We start from the raw sequence: 23,798 nt of genomic DNA, 5'->3' as shown, positions 1-23,798 counted from the left end.
AAGAAGAAAGAAAAGTACAGCACTTTTCTTTCTTCGGCCCTCCAAGCCTATGCCCTAATGCTCTGTTGCTGTAACTAAACTAAAAACAACCTTCTGCCCTTACTCAGTCTGCATCCCTCCATTCCCTGCCTATTCTTGTACCCATCCAGATGCTCTTTAAATGTTGCTAATATGCTTGCTTCTACCACCTCCTCTGGCAGTGCGCTCCAGGCACCCACCACACTCAGTGAAAAAATTCCCCTGCACACCTCCCTTAAACTTTCCCCTCTCACTTTGAATCTGTGCCCCTTTGTAATTGATGCTTCCAACCTGGGGAAAAACTTCTGACTACCCATTCTATCTATGTCTCTCATCAGTTTGTAGACCTCTATCAGGTCTCCCCCCAACCTCCATCTTTTCAGTGAAAACAATCCTCGTTTATTCAACCTTTCCTCGAGAACAGACAACATCCTAGTGAATCTTCTTTGCACTCTTCCAAAGCTTCCATGTCCTTCTGGTAGTGTGGTGACTGGAACTGCATTCAATACTCCAAATGCGGCCTAACCAAGGTTTTATATAGCTGAAATATTATTTGCTAAATCTTGGACTCAATGCCCCAGCTGAAGGCAAGCATGCCACATGCCTTCTTAATCACCTCAGCCATCTGTGCTGCCATTTTTAGGAAAGTGGACCAGGATGCCCAGATCCCTCTGTATGTTAATGTTCCTAAGAGCTCTGCCATTTACAGTATAATTCACACCTAGATTTGATTCTTCAAAATGCATTACGTCACATTTGTCCAGATTAAACTCCATTGCCATTTTTGTGCCCAAGTCTCCAATCTATTTCTATCCCCTGACAATCCCCAGCACTATCAGCAACTCCACCAATCTTCATGTCATCTGTATTTAGGCCACCCACATGTTCCTCCAGATCACTTATATAAATACATATACCACAAACAACAGAGGTCCCAGCACTAATCCCTGCAGAATACCACTAGCTACAGATCTCCATTCTGAAAAACAATCTTCCAATGCTACTCTCTGCTTTCTATGACCAAGCAAGTTCTGTATTCATCTAGCCAGCACCTCAAATCCTATGTGCTTTTAGTTTTTATACCAGTCTGCCGTGTGGGACCTTGTCAAACATCTTACTAAAGTCCATATAAAGTACATCCACAGCCCTTCCCTCATCAATTATCTCTGTCACCTCTTTAAAAAACTTGTTTAGCCAAGGATGGGGCATTTTTCTCATGGACTCCTTCTTCCTTAATGGATATCTCCTTAATTGTCCACCATTGCTTCTCCACGATCTTGCCTTTTGACATATTTTCCCATTCCACTTTAGCCATCTCTGTCTTCATACCTTTAAATTTAGAATACTAGTTTCAGACCCAAGTTTCTCACTTCAAAGTGAAAGTTAATTTTATCATTTTATGATCACTCTTATCCAGGAGAACCTTTACTATGAGGTCATTCATTAAATCTGTTTCATTACATGTTATCAGATCATTAATAACCTGCTCCCTGGTTGATTTCAGAACATGTTTTTAGAAGAAACTGGTCTGAATACACTTTCTGAACTCATGCTCCAGAATACCTTTGCAAATTTGATTTATTCAATCAAATGAAAAGTAACATTAACAATGATTATTACTGTACCTTTCTTAGAAGCCCCCATTATGTTTCAATTTATACTCTGTCCTAGTGTACTTACTGTTGGATGCTTATAAACGAATTCCACCAGTGACTTTTCTCCTTTGCCTTTTTAGGTTTCCATCCAAACTGATTCTACATCTTGATTTGCCAAACCAACACGATTTCACACAACTGTATTCATCTCACCCTTTACTAACAGAGCGAGATACCTCATCTCCTTTTCCTTTCTTCCTGTTCTTCTGAAATGTCAAATACCTTTGAATATTCAGTTTCTAGCCCATTTTCCAACCACATCTCTGGAATGGCTATCAGATCATATTCATTTATATCTGTAGAAAGGTCATATGGACTCAAAGCATTAATTGTGTTTCTTTCTCCACAGATGCTGCCAGGCCTGCTGATTTTATCCAACATTTTCTGTCTTTTGTTATTCATTTATTTCTATTTGTGCTATTGATTCATCCATCTGTCTTGCTATAAATACTTCATGTATTCAGATAAAGAACGACTGTTGCCATTTTCCCCTAGTCTAACCTTATTGGTTAGTGTATTCTTATGTTTGTACGCTCTGTTCCTTCCTACCACACTTTGGTTACCAACATCCTTTTGCCACCCTGCATACTGCCTTGTTATTTCTCTTTAACTTGCCAAATCTTCAAGCTTGTGAACAGTCTCGTAATTATTTAGTTCAAAGCCCTTTCTATGCAATGCTCAGTGAATCCTGTTCTGTACAAAAGTAGATTGGTTGGTGAATTGTGTTACATACAATATAGGGACAGATTGTGAATTCTGTTTCGTACGATAGAAGGACAGGCAGTGAATCCTGTTAAATACAATAGGTGGACAGACAGTGAATTATAATATGTACATGAGCAAGGCAGATGTTGATTTAATTTTGTTATATTACAATAAAAGGACAGACACTAAATGTTGTTATATGCAATCAAGAGTTGGGTGGTGAATTGCATAGTTATATGCAATAAAAGGATGCATGTTTAATCCTGTTACATACAATAGTGGGATGGGCAGTGAATCCTGTTGTACTTGATGAAGCAATGGACAATTAATCTGTTATGCACAATAGAGGGATAATTATTAAACACCATTACGTACAATGAACGATAGAGAGTGAATCACTGTGTACAATGAAGTGATGGACACGGAATCCCATTAGATACAATAGAGGGGTAGATGGCAAATCCAATTATTTACAGTAAAGTGACTGACAGTGAATCCTATTATAACAACACAAGGTACTGATGGTGAATCCATTATATATATTGGAGGGAGAGATGTTAAATCTCATTATATATAATAGTGGAAGAGAAGTTCAATTTTTTTAAGTACACTGTCGATAGTAAATCTAGATATATGCTTATAGAGGGACAGACAGTAAATCCCATTGTATGTAATAGAGGGACAGACACTGGCTCTCATTATATGCAGTTGAAGAATGGAGAGTGAATCCAGTTACATAGGATGGAGGCATAGACAGTACATCCTGTTATATGCCAAGGGCAATAGAAGTATGGGCAGTGAGTCCAATTATAAAGTGGAAGAGCTGTCCCACAGAAGAGTCAAGCAACAGCCTGACAAAGTAATACTTCATAAAACAAACCTTACACCCAATTCCTCCATCACCATCCTTGGGTACGTCCCTTGCCACTGGCAGCACAGAGCCACCAGAGGTGACAGCACTGTTAGGAAGGGTGAACTTGTGAGCTCACAGCATTGACACCGGACCGTATGATGTCTCATGGCACCTGGCCAAACATGGGCAATGGACAAGCAAACATTGTACTGATGATTATTACCATCATCGTACATTAGTTGATGAATCAGTACTTTAAAAAACACTTGGAAGATGCATTGCACAGCTAGTTCAGCCTTAGTGGTGCTACTGAGCCACTCTTAGTGTTGGACATTGAAATCCTCCATCCAGAGTTTACTCTGTTTCCTTGGGCAAGGGCACAAAGTAAACTCTGGATGGAGGATTTCCATGTCCAACACTAAGAATGGCTCAGTAGCACCACTACTGGCTGAACTAGCTGTGTAATGATGAACATGTCTGCCAACCTGAGCCTGCAGCAGGTGGTGAGAAAACAAACAAGACAGAAAATCTTACTTGATCTCATCATCATCAATCTACCAGTCACAGATGCATCAATTCGTGACAGTATTGGTAGGAGTGACCACCAAATGTCCTTGTGGAGGCGAGTTCTCCATCATGTTGTTTAGCACCACCACCATGCTACATGGGATGGGCTCAGACTAGACCTAGCAGCTCAAAAGTAGATTTGCATAAAGATTTGTGGGTCATCAACAGCAACAGAGGTATATTCAATTGCAATCTGTAATCTAATCCTAACATACCCTTCACTCTTCCATTACCATTAAGTCAAAGGACCAATTCTGGTTCAATGAGGAGTGTAGGAGAGCATGCCAGTACCAGCATCTGATTGGTGTTACCTAAAAATGAGGTGCCAACCTATGAAACTGTAACACAGGGCAACATGCATGCTAGACAGCCAAAGCTGCAAGATATAGACAGAGCTAAATGGTTCCACAATCAATGGATCAAATTAAAGCTTTGCCTATCTGTCACATCCAGTAGCAAATGGTGATCGACAATCAAAGAACTAACTAGAGGAGGCTGTTCCACAAAACCTCCATCTTCAATGATGGCTGAGTCCAACATGTTAGTGCAAAAGGCCAAGGTTGAAGCAACTGTAGCTGTTTTCAGCCAATAGATCCATCTTGGCCTCCTCTTGATATCACCAGTATCACTGACATTAGTATTCAGCCTGTTCAATTCATTCCATGCGTAATGAAGAACCAGTTTGATGATGCTCAATATACCAAAATCTTTGGGCCCTGATAACATCCAGCAGTAGTACTGAAGATGTAATTCAGAACGACCTGCGCTCTTATCAAGTTGTTCCAGTACAGCTATAACATAGATTTACCTGACAATTTGGAAAATTGCCCAGATGCATTCTGTCCACAAAAAGCAGGACAAATCCAATCAGGTCAATTGCCACTCCTTCAATCTATTGTCAATCAGCAGCAAAATGTTGTAAGGTACTTTGGCAATGCTATCAAGTAACACTTACACAGCAATAAGCTGCTTATCAATGCTCAGATTGGGTTCCACCAGGGCCTGTTGGCTCCTGACCTAAAAGGTCAAAAGTGAAAATATTCACTGATAATTGCACAATGTTCGGTATTATTTACTTAATGAAGAAGTCCATCTCTGCATACAACTTAATTGGGATGAGCCAGATAATGGTAAGCTTGTGGAATTCATTACCACAGAAAGCAATTGAGGCCAAAACATTGTCTGTTTTCGAGGAGTTAGATGTAGCTCTTGGGGCATAGGGAATCAATGAATATGGGGGAAGGCAGGATCAAGCTACTGAGTCGGATGATCACCCATGATCAGAACAAATAATGGACCAGGCTTGAAGGGTCAAATGGCCCGTTCCTGCACCTACTTTCTATGACTTGAGAAGTGGCAAGTAACATTTTTACCTCACAGATACCAGGCGAAGATCATCACTAACAAGAGAGACTCTAACTATTTCCCCTTGACATTCAACCACATTACCATTGCTGAGTCTTTCACCATTAACATCGTGGGAATTACTACTGACCAGAAAATTCTTGACAACAAGAGCAGGTAAAGGCTGGGAATTTTGTAGCAAATAACTGATCTCCTATCCCACCAAAAGCTGCCCACCATCTATAAGGCACAAGTCAGGCATGTGATGGAATATGTTCCACTTGCCTGGATAAACGCAGCTCCAACACTCAAGAATCTCAACACCATCCAGGACAAAGCAGTCTGCTTGATTGGTATTCTGATCACCACCTTAAATATTCACTTTCTCCATCATCAGTGCACAGTGGCTGCAGAGGTTACCATCTACGAGAGGCACTACAGCAACTTGCCAAGATTCCTTCGACAGCACCTTCTAAACCTGTGACTTCTAACACCTAGAAGAACAAGAATAGCAGATGCATGGGATCACCACCACCTGCAAGTACACCTCCAACTCACACATCATCCTGACTGGAACCAAATTGCCATTCCTTCACTGTCACTGGTCAAGCTCCTGGAATTCGCTCTCTAACAGCACTGTGGGTTGTACCTGTACCAAGTGGATCACAGCTGTTCACGAAGGCAGCTTATCACCACCTTCTCAAAGGCCATTAGGGATAGACAATAAATGCTTGCTTTGTCAGTGACACTCATGCTCCATGAACAGAAAAAACATACAGTGGAAGGTCAGGCTATGAATGTCCTTAACAACAGAGAAATTAATATTTAATCCCATTATATACATGAGGGGGCAGACCATGAACCATATTTTTAACAAATGGATAAACCATGAATCCCATTTTATATAATGGACAGACAAATAGTTAATCCTATTAAACAACAGGATGAACAGTGAAACCTATATACAATAGAGGAACGGGCAGTGATTATTGTCCTATAAAACAGGGGAAGGGACAGTGAATCCTGTTATATATAATAGAGGAATGAGTATGAATACTCTTTCGTGCAATAAAGGGACAGTGAGTCCTGTTACATATATTAGAGGAACGTGTAGTGAATATTGTCCTATAAAATTATTACATATAATAGAGGAATGAGTAGCAAATACTGTTTTATAAATCAGAGGAATGCACAGTGAATTCTGTTATATATAATAGAGGAACAACATAGTTTCATACAATAGAGGAATGGATGGTGAATCCAGTTATATATAATAGAAGAACAAATAGTGAATACTATTCAATACATTAGAGGAATGGACTGTGAATTCTGTTACATGTAAAATAGAGGAACAAGTAGCAATTATTCTTTTATGCAATAGAGGAAGGGACAGTGAATCCTATTACATATAATAGAGGAATAGGCATTGAATATTGTCATATATAATAGCTGAACAGAAAGTGAATCTTATACAATACAGAAACAGGCAGTGAGTACTGTTGCATACAACAACAAGAACAAGAATCTTGTTCTATACAATAGAGGAATGGTCAGTGAATATTGTTCTGTACAATCAAAGGTGAATGATTAATTTTGTTATGTAGAGGGACAAACATTATAAGTGCCACTACAAAAAATGGAGGACAAGATAGTGGATACAGTTGACGGAAAGTGAATCCCATTCCATACATTAGAGAGATGGACACACAGGCTCCTGAAAAGGACAAACAGTTTTGTTGTACGTAATGCCATTATGAATGTTGATACCATTATTTAGCACAGAATTCACATTGTTCCTGTATCTGAGAATATCAGTATTGTACATACCGTGACAGGAATAGTTTTCTTTTGCATCAATAGCTGGACATGTGAATTTGTGTAGGCAGATCAACTCACACGTAACGAGGTCTGTGGTCATTCACTTGCGTGCACACATGTGCGCATTTACACATACACACACACATGCGTGCACACACATGTTCCGCAGGCGCTGACACAGATACAAGTGCTCACACGCAAATTGAAGTGGTACTTTCTGCCAAGTATTTACACGGGCACACTCTGACTACATTTTCTAAAACATTACCCTTCCAGCCTGTTGGAAAAATTGCACTGGAGAGAAAGGCTCCGATGCTTTGGGCATGTAGCTGCTTTTAACAAGAATTCTGTCCCTATCTAATAACCCTCGCTTTCCAGAGCAGTTGCATATTTCGCCCTGAAATTTCTGCAAAACAGGGAAATGTGTCAACCATATTTTTATACCAGTGTTTGGCATAACAGTCAGTTTTCAAGAAAAATGCAATTGGCCATTCTGTTGTCTCTTTCTAGCTGCAGTCCTGCTGCCTGCAATAATGAGAAGCATGATGAATAGAACGTTATCCGTGGTGAAGCATAAATTCACCCTGTCCATCTGTACAACACAGATATAACAATGGTTCCTCATCATGTTGCAAGTATGACAAAGATTGAAGGTGTTGAGGCTAAGCTAGCAACACTGAAACAAGCTGTTAAACTGGACAGATTCATAGGGGACGGCAGAAGCAGTGTGAAAGATTCTCAAGGCAAAATACAAATTCCCGATCATCTGTGCAGCACTATAACCCCAGCTCAGTATGTAGCTGGATGTTTCACAAAGGAAAAATAAGGGAATCAGGAATGCAGCAAATCCCACCTTTAGCTCCTCGGAGGACAAAGCCATATCCCTCGTTCTCCTTCTTCTGAAGCACTGCTGTCTTTTCCTCGATGACATAATCACTGTGAGAGAAAGAGAAGAGGGGAGCTGGGTTACTTTTCACAACCATCTTCAAAAGGTGATCACCAGCATTCAGCAGCAGCAGCAAAGTCTTGATTGTATGTATGTGTATGTGTGCGTATGTATGTGTGTGTGTATGTGTGCGTGTGTGTTTTTCTCTTCTGCACAGAGGTTGGAGTTAACAAAATAAAGCTGAGATGCTTGCTGTCTAAGACACTCACATACACACACACACACACACACACACACACACACACACACACACACACACACACACACACACACACACACACACACACACACACACCTCAGTCACTCGAGCAGCATGCATTTCTCATCCCCCCCACTCCATTCAAACCCCACCCCAAATGCCTCTTTCCTCCCCCCTGCACATAGCCTGTTGCATAATACACGGAGGGGGAGTGGGAGAGGATGGGGGGGTGGGAGGGGAAATCAAACAAATGCCGATCTAGCATTCTAGTCTGACATCCCTCACACAAGGCAGCTGCTGGGTGTTAATTACATGCAAAGGAACTTCCTACAGGCTCCAGGAGTCACTCACATCCATACGCTGTTAGAGAGAGGGGAGAAAGAAGCTGGTTTTCGTCTGCGGCAAACACTAGAGCGAGTGTGAACAATTAACAAGCCAGCCGAAAAATATCCGAAAGACATCACAAACACAATCTACCCATAAGCCAGCCCACTATGATTTACTTCATAAACCATTGTGGCCCAGTAATTGGTGGTTCAGAAGAGAGGCAAAAAAACAAAATAAATCAATCGTGCATTTCAAACAGATAAATATACAAATAAGGAAGCAGCTGACCCTGTCAATGTTATTCATCAAAAATACTGTCAGTAACATGATCAATTAATTCTTTTTGCTTTCTTCACAAACAAGAACGTGACAGATAAAATATACTTTGCTGATTGCTGATGAATTTCGGAATAGCATGTAATTGCCATTTGAGCATTAGTTTTACCTTAACAATTATGAACAATTGTCAACCTTGTTTCTGTTGATAGCATCCTCAGGAAATTGTTGGTTCAAATCCCACTCTAGAAGCTTGAGATCATAATGGAGGTTAAAATTCCAGAGCAGCACTAAAGGAGTGCTGCAGTGTTGGAAGTGCCTCCTAATGAATGAGACACTTAGATGAGGCCCTTGTCTTCTCAAGCTGACCTAAAAGATTCACTGGCACTTTCGAAGAATGTTTTGCATATCCCCATTGTCTGAGCTCATTTATCCCTTACCCCATGTCAAAGGTAGATTTCTAGAGCAAAGTAATGCGGAAGCTGGAAATCTGAAATAAATACAGAAAATTCTGGACATACTCAACAGGTGTGACAGCATCAGTGAGGCAAAAAGAGAGTTAATATTTTGGGTATGCATCCATTCATCTGATGACCCGAAACATTAGGCAGATTTACCCAAAAGTTTTCTAAGTGTCAAAGCTGTGAGAATGATGCAGTGTTCCACACAGGTCATAAAGTCATAGAGGTTTACAGTATGGAAACAGGCCCTTTGGTCCAACTTGTCCATGCTGCCCTTTTTTTAAAACCTCTAAGCTAATCCCAATTGTCTGCATTTGGCCCATATCCCTCTATACCCATCGTACCCACGTAACTATCTAAAGGCTTTTTAAAAGATAAAATTGTACCACCTCTACTACTATCTCTGACAGTTGTTCCAGACACTTACCACACTGTGTGTGAAAAAATTGCCCCCCTGGACACTTTTGCATCTCTCCCCTCTCACCTTAAACCTATGCACTCTAGTTTTAGATCCCCTATCCCCTACCAGTCTTTCAGGTGTGTTCGGCGTCGCAATCTTTTGACATTTAGTGCATTGAAAAAGCAGTCACATGAAAAATACCATCATGGAGGCTCCAGGCACGAGACTCACCTCACATGGCCATAGCTGTGCGCTGTTGAGCAGGGGGAGTTTAATTTAAACACTAACAAGACACTCACAGCCAGCCATGCCAGGAAAATGGCACCTTGCAAAGCAGCCCCATGTTTTATGGAGGGAAGGTTAGGATGGCTGCTGGATGCCATAGAGAAAAGGTGTGCCATGTTGTTCCCAAAAAGGGCAGATGACCCCGGAGCCAGGACAGCAATGTGGCCTGGATGCGGTGGCTGCAGCAGACAGTGCCCATGCACCGACATGGAGGACCTGTGGTCAATGCTGCAAGAAAATTAATGATTTTGTTTGGGCAGTGGGTAACAAGGGTTAGTATCCATCTCATCCTGCCCCCAACCCTGAACATCCTGTGGACATGTAGCCATCAGGCTTCCAATCATCATTAACTTAGAAAGCACCATTGAGCCATCCTCTTCCTGGTCATGTTGTTTCTGTAATACAGTGGCTCCAAAGGCAGGCCCCCAACTTCCCTGACTAAGCAGCCTCTTAATTGGTGCGAGTCCCCAAGCTGCATCTTCTGATCCGTTCATGGAGCGAGCCATGGAGCTCTCAGGGAAGGCAACAGAAAGTGCCATAATTGATAGATTGGCATACAGCAAAGAAGTGAGGAGCCACAAAACCTTCATTCATATGACCATTTCCAAATCAGCTGCAAACTGCCCAGATGTGCCCTCGCACTGAACTGTGTGTCTCCTTTTGCAGAAGCGAAACCCAATGAGGTCTGGCCCTCAGGAGCTGGCACCCCTGCTGCGAACCCCATTGACACCTTGGAGAACAACTTCGACAGAGACCAGTCAACAGAGTCATCTCAGTGGGACACATTAGTGGTGAGGCTTCTGGGTTATTTTCTGGTGAGCACCACTCAGCCATTAATGCTGAGTGGGTGTGGGAATGCAGAGATTTGCCGAAGCCAAGGAGACAGCTGGCCCCCAGCCAGGCGACAAGCAGCTGGGAACAGTTCTCTAGAAGCAGAGCTGGTAATTGCAGGAGGGGGTGTCACTGGTACCGGCATTGCATGGCACCCAGACCAATACTGCTTGGGTGGCGACTGCAGTGGAAAGCCTGGGGAAGGAAATGGTAGCCATGGATGAAAGGGTCCAACATATGGCTGAGTCTTAGACGTCGATGGCTGAGGACCTCAGGAGCTTACTGGAATCACAGAGGGATATTTCTGAGGCTTTGACAGCATGGCCCAGTTTCAGCAAGCCATGGCTGTGGGCTTTGACAGCATGGCCCAATCTCAATGGGCAAATGTGGAGGGGCTCCGGAGCTTGATCCAGCCACAACAGGCAATTGGTGAGGAGCTCCAGAGCTTGGTTCAGACTCTTAGGCCATCGCTGAGGGCTCACATGCCTTGGCGCAGACAAAGTTGGGCTTTCAAGACTGGCAGAGCCAGGTGACACTAGGTGTCTGGTGCTCACTCCAGACCCTTCATCCCATTGAGTGTCCCAGGGCCAAAGAACACCCCATGGGAGAAGCAAGTGCTGGAGCCCAAGCAGGGGCCTTCCACCCAGGGAACTCTGGCAGTTCCCAGCCATTCTGAATCCCCTCTTCCTGACACCAATGCATCTCACAGGCAACGTGCTGAACATGAGGCTGCATCCATGACACCGAAAGTCGGCTGGAGTGCCCCAGGGTCTGGCCTCCCTGGGTACACCCATCAATGGCAATCACAGGGCACAGAGCACAAAACATAACTGACTGCCACCATCTCTGATATGCATCCTGGGGGAATTGGTGGGGTTCAGGGATTCATCTAGACGTAGCGCTGGCAATGTAAGATTAAAGGTCCCCAGAGAGCACAGGTGAAGGCAGATGCTGTAATTAGTGACAGGGTAATTGGCGCAATAGATAATCATTATTAAATGTTATTGGACCCCACAAGGTGACTCATCCATCCCTGAGTCTCATATCCCGACTGTATGTATAGAGGCACAGAGTGTCACATTGCGACAGAGAGGTCCTTTGTTCCGAAGTGTGTGCACTGATGATACCTACTGACAATGTCACGCAATCTCCAATTACCAGCACCTGTGGCAAATCCCTGACTGTTGGCTGTGATACTCGAAGCACTCATCCGAAAATGCCATTAGGAACGCAAAGTCACTTTCCCTGTCTGCTGACATGGGAGTCAGCAGCCTGAGCTCCTCTGCTCCAATCCCTGACAGCACTTCCCAAGAAGTCCCAGGAGTGGGGTCTATTAATGCCCACAGTGACAGTACAGCCTGAGTTGCTATCCTCATCACCAACAGACACTAGGCCCAGCCTCCCTCACCACCATCCCATGCCCAGCTCCAGTGCTTCGGGCCGCACAGGATGTCCGCAACTCCCACTCAGACGTGGGCCCAAGTGCTAACGTGCAGTCAGAGAACAGGTAGGCATCAGACTTTTTTTTGCACCAGGGCAGCATCTTAGTGTGCTGCACAGCGAGTTGTCATCACCCTACTGTCTGGGCACAAAACTCACTAACATGGCAACCCAGGCCCATCACCTGGTATGATAGCAATAAGGGCCATATCGGGGAGTGTAGACAAGGTTGGGGAGAGGGGGGTTAGGAATTGAGGGGTGGGGGGGGAATGGGTGTGGGTTGCAGCTGCAGCACACACCTCACTGCTCTGCCATGCTGGACACTTGCTGTCACCTGTCCTCCATCATCGGCACCTCCTGCCCTGCTGCCTCCTCAGGGGTGTCTGGTCTTTTCACCCTCTCATCCAGGATGTTGCCTCCCTGTAGTGTAAGGTTGCGGAACGCACAGTAGACCAACATGATGCGGTAGACCCTCTGGGGGGCTGTAGTGTAGAGAACTGCCAGGGTGGTCCAGGAAATGAAACCACATCTTAAGCAGGCTGATGCACTGCTTGACGATGGATTGGGTGGCAGCCTGGGTCTCATGATAACCTGTTTCCACCTTGGTCTCAGGCATCATCAGCCATGACCTCAGTGCACTTGTCTCCCGCGAACCATCCCAGCAGCCTGAGGTGGTTGAGGGATGTCCGAACTCCACAGGATGTAACTATTGTGCATGCTGGGTGGCGTGTGCACACCTGCATAACGTTATGCCGGTGATCACACAATCTGGACATTCAGGGAGTGGAACCCCTCGTGATTTATAAAGGCACTCTCTGATTCCACATGCCCACAGGATGACATGTATGCCATTGACAGCCCGCTGTCCATTGGCCAGCCTGGCGATGGTGACAAAGCCTGTAGCCTGAGCTTTCTGTTGGGCATGGCACATGTCAAAATGCATGGAGTTGCCTACCCCAGCGTACACTGCATCTGTCACCTCATGGATGCACTTATGTGCTGGTGACCAAGAGATGCTGCAGAAGACATCTTTTGAGACCTGGAAGAAACTGGAAGCATAAAAATTGAGTGCCACTGTGACCATCACAGCCACTGGGTATGGATGGCCTCCTGCCCCAAAAGGTGCCAGGTCTACAGCAGCACATGACGCTTGGCATCTCGGTGAAGGATATAACATGCGAGTACGCCCTATTGAACCTGAGTTTCTATCTCTGCCATCCCTCACCCCCTCGGGTGATGGGTGGCCGGATCCTGACCCTGATCATTGTCCCTCTGTTTCCTCGAGCCTGGATTTGTCTCATTCGTCAGCCAACATGGCAGGAACGAGTATAACTGCCAGCTCTACTAGCTCAAATCCAAGATCCATCTCCGCTCAGGAAGTAGAAGTGACATAGAGGGACCGCGCGAGAGAGCGTGAGAGAGAGCGCGCGAGAGGGCAGCAGAGAGAGCGCGCGCGAGGGCGGCAGAGAGAGCGCGCGCGAGGGCGGCAGAGAGAGCGCGCGCGAGGGCGGCAGAGAGAGCGCGCGCGAGACAGAGAGAGAGCACCAGAGACAGAGTGCGACAGAGAGAGCGCGAGAAACAGAGAGAGAGAGCGCGAGAAACAGAGAGAGAGAGCGCGAGAAACAGAGAGAGAGAGCGCGAGAAACAGAGAGAGAGAGCGTGAGAGACAGAGAGAGAGCGCGAGAGACAGAGAGAGAGAGCGCAAGAAACAGAGAGAGAGAGCGCGAGAAACAGAGAGAGAGAGCGCGAGAAACAGAGAGAGAGAGCGCGAGAAACAGAGAGAGAGCGCGAGAAACAGAGAGAGAGAGCGCGAGAGACAGAGAGAGAGAGCGTGAGAGACAGAGAGAGAGAGCGCGAGAGACAGAGAGAGAGAGCGCGAGAGACAGAGAGAGAGCGCCAGAGAGGGAGAACATAAGAAATAGAAGCAGGAGTAGGCCATCTAGCCCTTTGAGCCTGCCTCGCCATTCAATAAGATCATGGCTGATCTGAAGTGGGTCAGTTCCACTTTCCTGCTTTCTCCCCATAACCCTTAATTCCCTTGCCTACCAAAAACCTATCCACCCGTGTCTTAAATATATTTAGCGAGGTAGCCTCTACCACATCAATGGGCAGAGAATTCCAGAGATTCATCACCCTTTGAGTGAAGAAGTTCCTTCTCAACTCCGTTCTAAACTGCACCCCGCCTTATCTTGAGGCTGTGCCCTCTAGTCCTGCTGTCCTTTCTGAGCGGGAAGAATCTCTCTACCTCTACCCTATTCATCCCCTTCATTATCTTATACGTCTCTATAAGATCCCCCCTCATCCTTCTAAATTCCAACGAGTACAAACCCAGTCTATTCAGCCTCTCTTCATAGTTCAACCCCCTCATCTCCGGTATCAGCCTAGTGAACCTCCTCTGCACTCCCTCCAAGGCCAAAATATCCTTGCGCAAGTGCGGCGACCAAAACTGCACACAGTACTCCAGCTGCGGCCTCACCAGTGCCCTGTACAGTTGCAGCAAGACCTCCCTGCTTTTATATTCAATCCCTCTCGCTGGAGCAGACGAGTGAAGGAGCAGAGAGACAGATAAGAAATTACCTGTTAAAAACCTGTTTAAATAAGTTTAAAGCACTTTCGTAGTAAGAACTTACCTTGTAGAACTGTTTAAATCATTTAAAAGCATTTTTGCGGGCTTTTTGTTTCTACCACTTTAAGAATTCTAGGGGAGTGGATAGCAGGGAGTTGTGGGGGAGCAAGCTTTAAAACAGCGCCAGGTTTAAAAGGAGGCCTGGTGTAGACAGCGGGCAGCGTTGGAGCGGGCAGCGGAGTGAGAGAGAAGCAGAGTGAGATACTAGGGCTTAGGAGCAAAAGGGCTAGGGAGCAAAAGGGCTAGGGAGAAAAAGGGCTAGGGAGAAAAAGGGCTAGGGAGAAAAAGGGCTAGGGAGAAAAAGGGCCACGTAAGTTCGTGTTGAAATTTTCAATATTACTACAGTGAATAATGGAGGGACATGTGATGTGTTGTTTCTGTATGATGTGGGAGCTGGTGGACCCCAGGGTCCTTCCCAGTCACCATGTCTGCAGTAAGTGCAGGTTGCTGGAGGAGCTCCAGCTCAAGGTAGATGAGCTGGCCTCTTGAGCTACAGACGCTGAGGCTCATCAGGGAGAGAGAGGGTGCCATTGTCAATGGGGTGCAAGTGACATCCACCCCCCCTAGACTGGCTAACTCTAAGGGTCAGGAACAAGAGGGGGCTGCTGAGAGGAGGAAGGAGGGTGGGGAGCAGAGGAAGGAGGGTGGGGACCGGATGAGGAGGATGGGGAGCGGATGCCTCAGCCTCTCAATCTGCATTACAGGTTTGAGGTTCTTGCTTCCAGTCTGGACGAGACGAGGGAGGTGAGGTTGGTGAGCAAACTGCACATAGTAGTGATGCAGACGCAGGACATAGGCAAAGAGAAGGTGAAAAGGAATGTAGTAGTAATTGGGGATAGTGGGGTTAAGGGTATTGACACTGTCCTTTGTCACAATGACAAAGTGCACAGAAGGGTGTGTTGTCTGCCTGGTGCTCGGGTCCGGGATGTCACATCGGGGCTGCAGAGGAACCTGGAGTGGGAGGGTGAGAATCCAGTCGTTGTGGTACATGTGGGTGCCAACGACGTAGGCAAAATGCGAACTGAGGATCTGGGGAGGGAGTATGAAAAGCTGGGAATGGAATTAAAAAGTAGAACCGACAAGGTGGTTATCTCTGGGCTACTGCCTGAACCAAGTGCAGACGGGCGTAAGGTTGTTAAGATTAAGGAAGTGAATGGGTGGCTCAGGGATTGGTGTGGGAGGAATGGGTTTGAATTTATGGGGCATTGGCATCAGTATTGGGGTAGGGGGGACCTGTTCGGGTGGGATGGGGTTGGTCTGAACCGTGCTGGGACCAGAGTCCTGGCGAATCGTGTAAATAGGACTGTAGACAGGGCTTTAAACTAATTGGGGGGGGGAGGGTGTGAGGGTAGGTGACATTACGGGGTCTAAAGTTAAGGAGAGGGTACAGGTAAGGGAAGAGGCCGAGGATATCCCAATAATAAAGGGAGTAGGGGGCGTGAGTATGGTTGGTGGCGTTCTGGCAAATAGGGTCCAGGTGAAGGCTGGGATGAAGGCACTTTATCTGAATGCACAAAGCATTCGGAATAAAGTGGATGAGCTGGTGGCGCAGATCAGCACAAATGGATATGATCTGGTGGCCATTACAGAGACGTGGCTGCAAGGTGACAGGGACTGGGAGCTGAATGTCCAGGGGTATCAAGTGTTTAGGAAGGATAGGCGGGAGGAAAAAGGGGGGGGCACGTAGCTCTGCTGATTAAGGATAGCATCAGGGTGGTAGCAAGGGATGATATAGGAACCAAAGAGCAGAAAGTGGAATCATTGTGTGTGGAGATTAGGAACAGCAAAGGGAGGAAGACGCTGGTGGGTGTCGTCTATAGGCCCCCGAATAATGATCTGGAGGTGGGGCGGGCTGTTAACGCGCAAATAAGTGCGGCGTGCAGGAATGGGACGGCCGTAATTATGGGGGATTTCAATCTACATATTGATTGGTCGACCCATGTTGGACGCGGTGGGCTCGAGGAGGAGTTCTTGGAATGCTGCCGGGATAGTTTCCTTGAACAGTGTGTGTTGGAGCCGACGAGGGAGTGAGCTATCTTGGATCTGGTATTATGTAATGAGACGGGTAGAATTAGGGACCTTGTGGTGAAGGATCCTCTTGGGGAGAGTGATCATTGTATGGTGGAGTTTCTGGTGCAGATGGAGGAGGAGAAAGTGGGTTCCCGGACACGCGTCCTTTGTTTGAACAGAGGGGAGTATGGTAGGATGAGAGAAGAATTGGCGAATGTTGACTGGGGGAGCGCGTTGGAAGGTAGGTCTGCTGAGGAGCAGTGGAGGATCTTTAAGGAGATCTTTCTTGGTGCTCAGCAGAAATTTATTTCGATGGTTAAAAAGGACTGTAGGAGGAGAGGTAATAAGCCGTGGATAACGAAGGAGGTGAAGGAAAGTGTTAAATTAAAAGCGGAGGTGTTTAGAGTAGCTAAGAGTAGTGGGCGAGAAGAGGATTGGGAGAGGTTTAAATGTCAACAAAGATTGACAAAGAAGTTGATAAAGAAGGGTAGGAGAAACTATGAAGCTGGGCTAGCGCTTAATAAAAAAGGATAGCAAGAGTTTTTATAAATATATAAAAAGGAAGAGGCTGGCTAGGGTGAACGTTGGATCCTTAGAGGATGAGAAGGGGGACTTAGTGGTAGGGGATGGGAAAATGGCTGAGGTCTTGAATAACTTTTTTGTTTCGGTCTTCACGGAGGAGGACGTGAATAATTTGCCGGGTGTTAGCGATGGAAAGGTGGTAGGACTGGAGGGTCTCAATGACATTATTGTTACTAGAGAGGCGGTGCTCGGCAGACTGGAGTGACTGATTGTGGACAAGTCCCCAGGACTGGATGGAATGCATCCAAGGGTTCTGAAAGAAATGGCGGAGGTGATAGTGGATGCCTTGGTGGTTATTTTCCAAATGTCGCTGGATTCCGGGGAAGTGCCAGAAGATTGGAAAACGGCTAATGTTACGACGTTGTTTAAGAAGGGTGCCAGGCAAAAGGCAGGGAATTATAGGCCGGTTAGTTTAAAGTCTGTTGTAGGCAAAATGTTAGAATCCGTCATCAAGGAGGAAATAGCAAGGCATCTTGAGGGGAATTGCTTGATAGAGAAGACGCAGCACGGTTTCGTTAAGGGGAAGTCGTGTCTGACAAATTTATCGGAGTTCTATGAGGATGTGTCTAGGGCGGTGGATAGAGGAGAGCTGGTGGATGTGGTCTTTCTTGATTTTCAGAAGGCGTTTGACAAGGTACCTCACAAGAGGTTATTGCAGAAGGTAAGGGGGCATGGAGTTGGGGGTAGGGTGTTAGCGTGGATAGAGGATTGATTGTCAAATAGGAGGCAGAGAGTGGGGGTTAATGGGTGCTATTCAGATTGGCGGTTGGTGACTAGTGGAGTGCCCCAGGGGTCGGTGCTGGGGCCTCAGCTATTTACCATTTATATAGATGATCTGGAGGAGGGAACCGAGTGTATGGTGTCGAAATTTGCTGATGACACCAAGATTGGTGGAACGGCAAATTGCGCGGAGGGTGTGGAGAGTCTGCAGAAGGATCTAGATAGGCTGGGCGAATGGGCCAGGAACTGGCAAATGGAATTTAATGTTGGCAAGTGCGAGGTGGTCCACTTTGGTAGGAATAATAGTAGGAAGGACTATTGCTTACGTGGCGAAAAACTGCAGCAGGTGATGGTGCAGAGGGGCCTCGGGGTCCTTGTGCATGAGTCGCAAAAACCCAGCCTGCAGGTGCAGCAGGTGGTCAGGAAGGCGAACGGGATGCTGGCCTTCATAGCGAGGGGGATTGAATATAAAAGTAGGGAGGTCTTGCTGCAGCTGTATCGGGCATTGGTGAGGCCGCAGCTGGAGTACTGTGTGCAGTTTTGGTCGCCGTACTTACGCAAGGATATTTTGGCCTTGGAGGGAGTGCAGAGGAGGTTTACTAGGCTGATACCGGAGTTGAGGGGGTTGAGCTGTGAGGAGAGGCTGAATAAACTAGGCTTGTACTCGTTAGAGTTTAGAAGAATGAGGGGAGATCTCATTGAGACGTATAAGATGATGAATGGGATGGATAGGATAGAGGTGGAGAGACTCTTCCCGCTCAGAAAGGATGGTAGGACTAGGGGGCACAGCCTCAAGATAAACGGGGGGGGGGCAGTTTAGAACGGAGTTGAGGAGGAACTTCTTCGCTCAAAGGGTGGTGAATCTCTGGAATTCTCTGCCCGTTGAAGTGGTGGAGGCTGCCTCGCTAAATATTTTTAAGACGCGGGTTGATGGGTTTTTGATAAGCGAGGGGATTAAGGGTTATGGGGAGAGGGCGGGAATGTGGAACTGAGCCACGACAGATCAGCCATGCTCTTATTGAATGGCAGGGCAGGCTCGAAGGGCTAGATGGCCGACTCCTGCTCCTATTTCTTATGTTCTTATGTTTTTATAAAGTCCAGCATCCCATTTGCCTTCCTGATCACTTGCTGCACCTGCAAGCTGGGTTTTTGTGACTCATGCACAAGGACCCCCAGGTCCCTCTGCACCGTAGCATGCTGCAGCTTTTTGCCCTTTAAATAGTAGTCCCTCCTACTATTATTCTTGCCAAAGTGGATAACCTCACACTTGCTAACATTGTACTCCATCTGCCAGGTCCTCGCCCACTCGCTTAGCCTATCTAGATCCCTCTCCAGACTTTCCACACCCTCCGCACAATTTGCTTTTCCACTTATCTTTGTGTCATCAGCAAATTTCGACACCCTACATTCAGCCCCCTCCTCCAAATCATCTACATAAATGGTAAATAGCTGAGGCCCCAGCACCGATCCCTGGGGCACTCCACTAGTCACCAACCACCAATCCAAATAGCACCCAGTGATACCAACTCTCTGCCTCCTATTAGACAGCCAATTCTCTATCCTCGCTAACACCTCACCCCCAACTCCATGCCCCCTAACCTTCTGAAGCAACCTTTTGTGCGGCACCTCATCAAACGCCTTCTGAAAATCGAGAAACACCACATCCACCGGTTCCCCTCCGTCTACCGCACTAGTCACATCCTCATAGAATTCCAATAAATTCGTCAGACATGATTTCCCCTTAACGAATCCGTGCTGCGTCTGCTCTATCAAATAATTTTTCTCAAGGTGCCTCGCTATTTCTTCTTTGATGATGGATTCAAGCATTTTTCCCACAACAGACGTTAAACTAACCCGCCTATAATTCCCTGCCTTTTGCCTGCTATCCTTTTTAAACAGCGGCGTAACGGAGTTGAGGAGGAACTTCTTCACTCAAAGGGTGGTGAATCTCTGGAATTCTCTGCCCGTTGAAGTGGTGGAGGCTGCCTCGCTAAATATTTTTAAGAAGCGGGTTGATGGGTTCTTGATAAGAGAGGGGATTAAGGGTTATGGGGAGAGGGCGGGAAAGTGGAACTGAGCCACAACAGATCAGCCATGATCTTATTGAATGGCGGGGCAGGCTCGAAGGGCTAGATGGCCTACTCCTGCTCCTATTTCTTATGTTCTTATGTTCTTATTAGCCGTTTTCCAATCTTCCGGCACTTCCCCGGAATCCAGCAAGGTTTGGAAAATAATCACTAAGGCATCTACTATCACCTCTGCCATTTCCTTCAGAACCCTGGGATGCATTCCATCCGGTCCTGGGGACTTGTCCACCATCAGTCCCGCTAGCCGATCAAGCACTACCTCTCTAGTGACCGTGATCGCATTCAGGCCCTCAACTCCTACCATCCTCCTACCTTTAATACCTGGCAAACTGTTCGCGTCCTCCTCCGTGAAGACCGAGGCAAAAAACTTATTTAAGGCCTCAGCCATTTCCTCATCCCCTACCACTAAATCCCCCCTCTCATCCTCTAAGGGTCCAACATTCATCCTAGCCAGCCTCCTCCTCTTTATATATTTATAAAAACTCTTACCAACCTTTTTTATATTTAGTGCTAGTTTAGCTTCATAGTCTATCCTTCCTTTCTTTATCATCTTCTTTGTCAATCTTTGTTGATTTTTAAACCTCTCCCAATCTTCTACTTGCCCACTACTTTTAGCCACTCTAAACGCATCAGCTTTTAATTTAATACTCTCCTTTATCTCCTTCATTAACCACGGCTGATTATCCCTTCTCCTACGATCCTTCTTTACCAGTGGAATAAATTTCTGCTGAGCGCCGAAAGAGATCTCCTTAAAGATCCTCCACTGTTCCTCAGCAGTCCTACCAACCAATTTGCGCCCCCAATCTACATTTGCCAATTCCTCTCTCAACCTATCGTACTCCCCGCTGTTCAAACAGAGGACACAGGTCCGGGACCCTACTTTCTCATCCTCCATCTGCATCAAAAACTCAACCATACAATGATCGCTCTTCCCAAGAGGATCCCTCACAACAAGGTCCCTAATTCTACCTGCCTTGTTACACAACACCAGATCTAAGATAGCTTGCTCCCTCGTCGGTTCCATCACACACTGTTCAAGGAAACCATCCCGGCAGCATTCCAAGAACTCTTCCTCAAGCCCACCGCGTCCGACATAGGTCAATCAATCAACATGCAGATTGAAATCCCCCATAATTATCGCCGTTCCATTTCTGCACGCCTCATTTATTTGCGTGTTTATAGCCCGCCCCACCTCCAAGTTATTATTTTGGGGCCTATAGACCACACCCACCAGCATCTTCCTCCCCTTGCTGTTCCTCATCTCCACCCACAAGGATTCCATGTTCTGCTCTTTGGAGCCTATATCTTCCCTTACAGCCGCCCTGATACTATCCTTAATCAGCAGAGGTACCCCTCCCCCCTTTTCCTCCTGCCTATCCTTCCTAAACACTTGATACCCCTGGACATTCAGCTCCCAGTCCCTGTCACCCTGCAACCACGTTTCTGTAATGGCCACCAGATCATATCCATTTGTGCTGATCTGCGCCACCAGCTCGTTCACTTTGTTCCGAATGCTTCATGCATTCAGATAAAGTGTCGTTATTCCAGCCTTTATCTGGACCCCATTTGAAGGAATGCTGCCAACCTTTCTCATGCCTCCTACTCCCTTTATTATTGGGACATCCTCGACCTTTTCCCGTACCTGTGCCCTGACATTGTAATTTCTCCTACCCTTGCACCCTCCCCCCCCCCCCACCACCCCCCCCCCCCCCCCCCCCAAATTAGTTTAAAGCCCTATCTACAGTCCTCATTATACAATTCGCCAGGACTCTGGTCCCAGCACGGTTCAGACCAAGACCATCCCATCTGAACAGGTCCCACCTGCCCCAATACTGGTGCCAATGCCCCATAAATTCAAACCTATTCCTCCCACACCAATCCCTGAGCCACCCATTCATCACTTTAATCCTATCCACCCTACACCCGTCTGCACTCGGTTCAGGTAGTAATCCTGAGATAACCACCTTGTCGGTTCTGCTTTTTAACTTCGTTCCCAGCTTCTCATACTCCCTCTGCAGATCCTTAGTCCCCAATTTGCCTATGTCGTTGGCACCCACATGCACTAAAACCAGCGGATTCTCACCCTCCCACTCCAGGTTCCTCTGTAGCCCAGATGATACATCCTGGACCCGAGCACCAGGCAGACGACACACCCTTCTGTGTCTTTTATCATTGTGACAAAGGACAGCGTCTATGCCCCTAATGACACTGTCCCCAATTACCACTACATTCCTCTTTACTTCTTCCTCTTTGTCCTGTGTCTGCATCACTGTACCGTGGGCAGTTTGCTTACCAACCTTACAACCCTCATCCTTGTCCACACTGGGAGCAAGAACCTCAAACCTGTTGCGCAGATTGAGAGGCTGAGGCCTTTGTGTTCCCCCCTCCTTCCTCCCCAATCCCCCCCTCCTTCCTCCCACCCTTCCTTCCTCCAACAGCACCCTCTTGTTCCTGACCCTTAGAGTGAGCTAGTCTAGGGGGTGTGGATGTCTCTAGCACCCCATTATGTACGGGACACTCCCTCTCTCTGATGAGCCTCAGTGTCTGAAGCTCAGGGGCCAGCTCATCTACTTTGAGCTGGAGCTCCTCCAGCAACCAGCACTTACTGCAGACATAGTCACTGGGAAGAACCGCGAGAGAGAAGGAGCGAGAGCGCGTGAGAGAGAGCGAGAGCGCGCGAGAGAGAGCGAGCGTGCGCGCGAGAGACAGCGAGCGCACGCAAGAGAGTGAGCGAGCACGCGAGAGAGCGAGCGTGCGAGAGAGTGAGCGAGCGCGCGAGAGAGAGAGCGCGCGCGAGAGACAGAGTGCGCGCGAGAGAGACAGAGCGCACGCGAGAGAGAGACAGAGCGCGCGCGAGAGAGACAGAGCGCGCGCGAGAGAGACAGAGCGCGCGAGAGAGAGAGACAGAGCGCGCACGAGAGAGAGACAGAGCGCGCGCGAGAGAGAGACAGAGCGCGCGCGAGAGAGAGACAGAGCGCGCGCGAGAGAGAGACAGAGCGCGCGCGAGAGAGAGACAGAGCGCGCGCGAGAGAGAGACAGAGCGCGCGCGAGAGAGAGACAGAGCGCGCGCGAGAGAGAGACAGAGACAGCGCGCGCGAGAGAGAGACAGAGCGCGCGCGAGAGAGAGACAGAGCGCGCGCGCGAGAGAGACAGAGCGCACACACGAGAGAGACAGAGCGCACGCACGAGAGAGACAGAGCGCACGCACGAGAGAGAGAGCGCGCACACGAGAGAGCGCGCGAGAGAGAGCGCGCGCACAAGAGAGACAGCACGTGCACGAGAGAGCGCACGCACCAGAAAGAGAGCGCGTGCACCAGAGAGAGCGCGCGCACGAGAGAGAGAGCGTGAGAGAGAGCGCACTAGAGAGAGAGCGCATGAGAGAGAGAGCGCGAGAGAGAGCGCGCGAGAGAGAGCGCACTGGAGAGAGAGCGCGCGCGCGAGAGAGAGAGCGCGCGCGAGAGAGAGAGCGCGCGCGAGAGAGAGAGAGAGCGCACGCGCGTGAGAGAGAGAGTGCGCGAGAGAGAGAGCGCGCGCGAGAGAGAGAGCACGCTGGAGAGAGGGAGAGCGCGCGCGAGAGAGAGAGAGCGCGCGCGAGAGAGAGAGGGGGAGCGTGCGAGAGAGAGAGAGAGCGAGAGAGAGAGCGAGAGA

The 23,798-nt window shown here is 47.3% G+C and overlaps 1 protein-coding gene across 1 annotated transcript in view; it reads right to left on the bottom strand.

Moving 5' to 3' along the window:
• shank3a (SH3 and multiple ankyrin repeat domains 3a) overlaps positions 1-23,798 on the bottom strand; it is an 823,427-nt gene that overhangs the window by 228,773 nt on the left and 570,856 nt on the right. The window contains exon 14 of the mRNA XM_080207556.1: positions 7,814-7,896. Within this exon, the coding sequence (XP_080063682.1) occupies positions 7,814-7,896 (83 nt within the window). The remainder of the gene's footprint in view (positions 1-7,813; positions 7,897-23,798) is intronic.

Source organism: Carcharhinus amblyrhynchos, chromosome 19, assembly GCF_965287045.1.
Source record: "Carcharhinus amblyrhynchos chromosome 19, sCarAmb.v2.hapA, whole genome shotgun sequence".
Lineage (NCBI taxonomy): Eukaryota > Metazoa > Chordata > Chondrichthyes > Carcharhiniformes > Carcharhinidae > Carcharhinus > Carcharhinus amblyrhynchos.
This window is presented reverse-complemented; position numbering and strand designations above follow the sequence as displayed.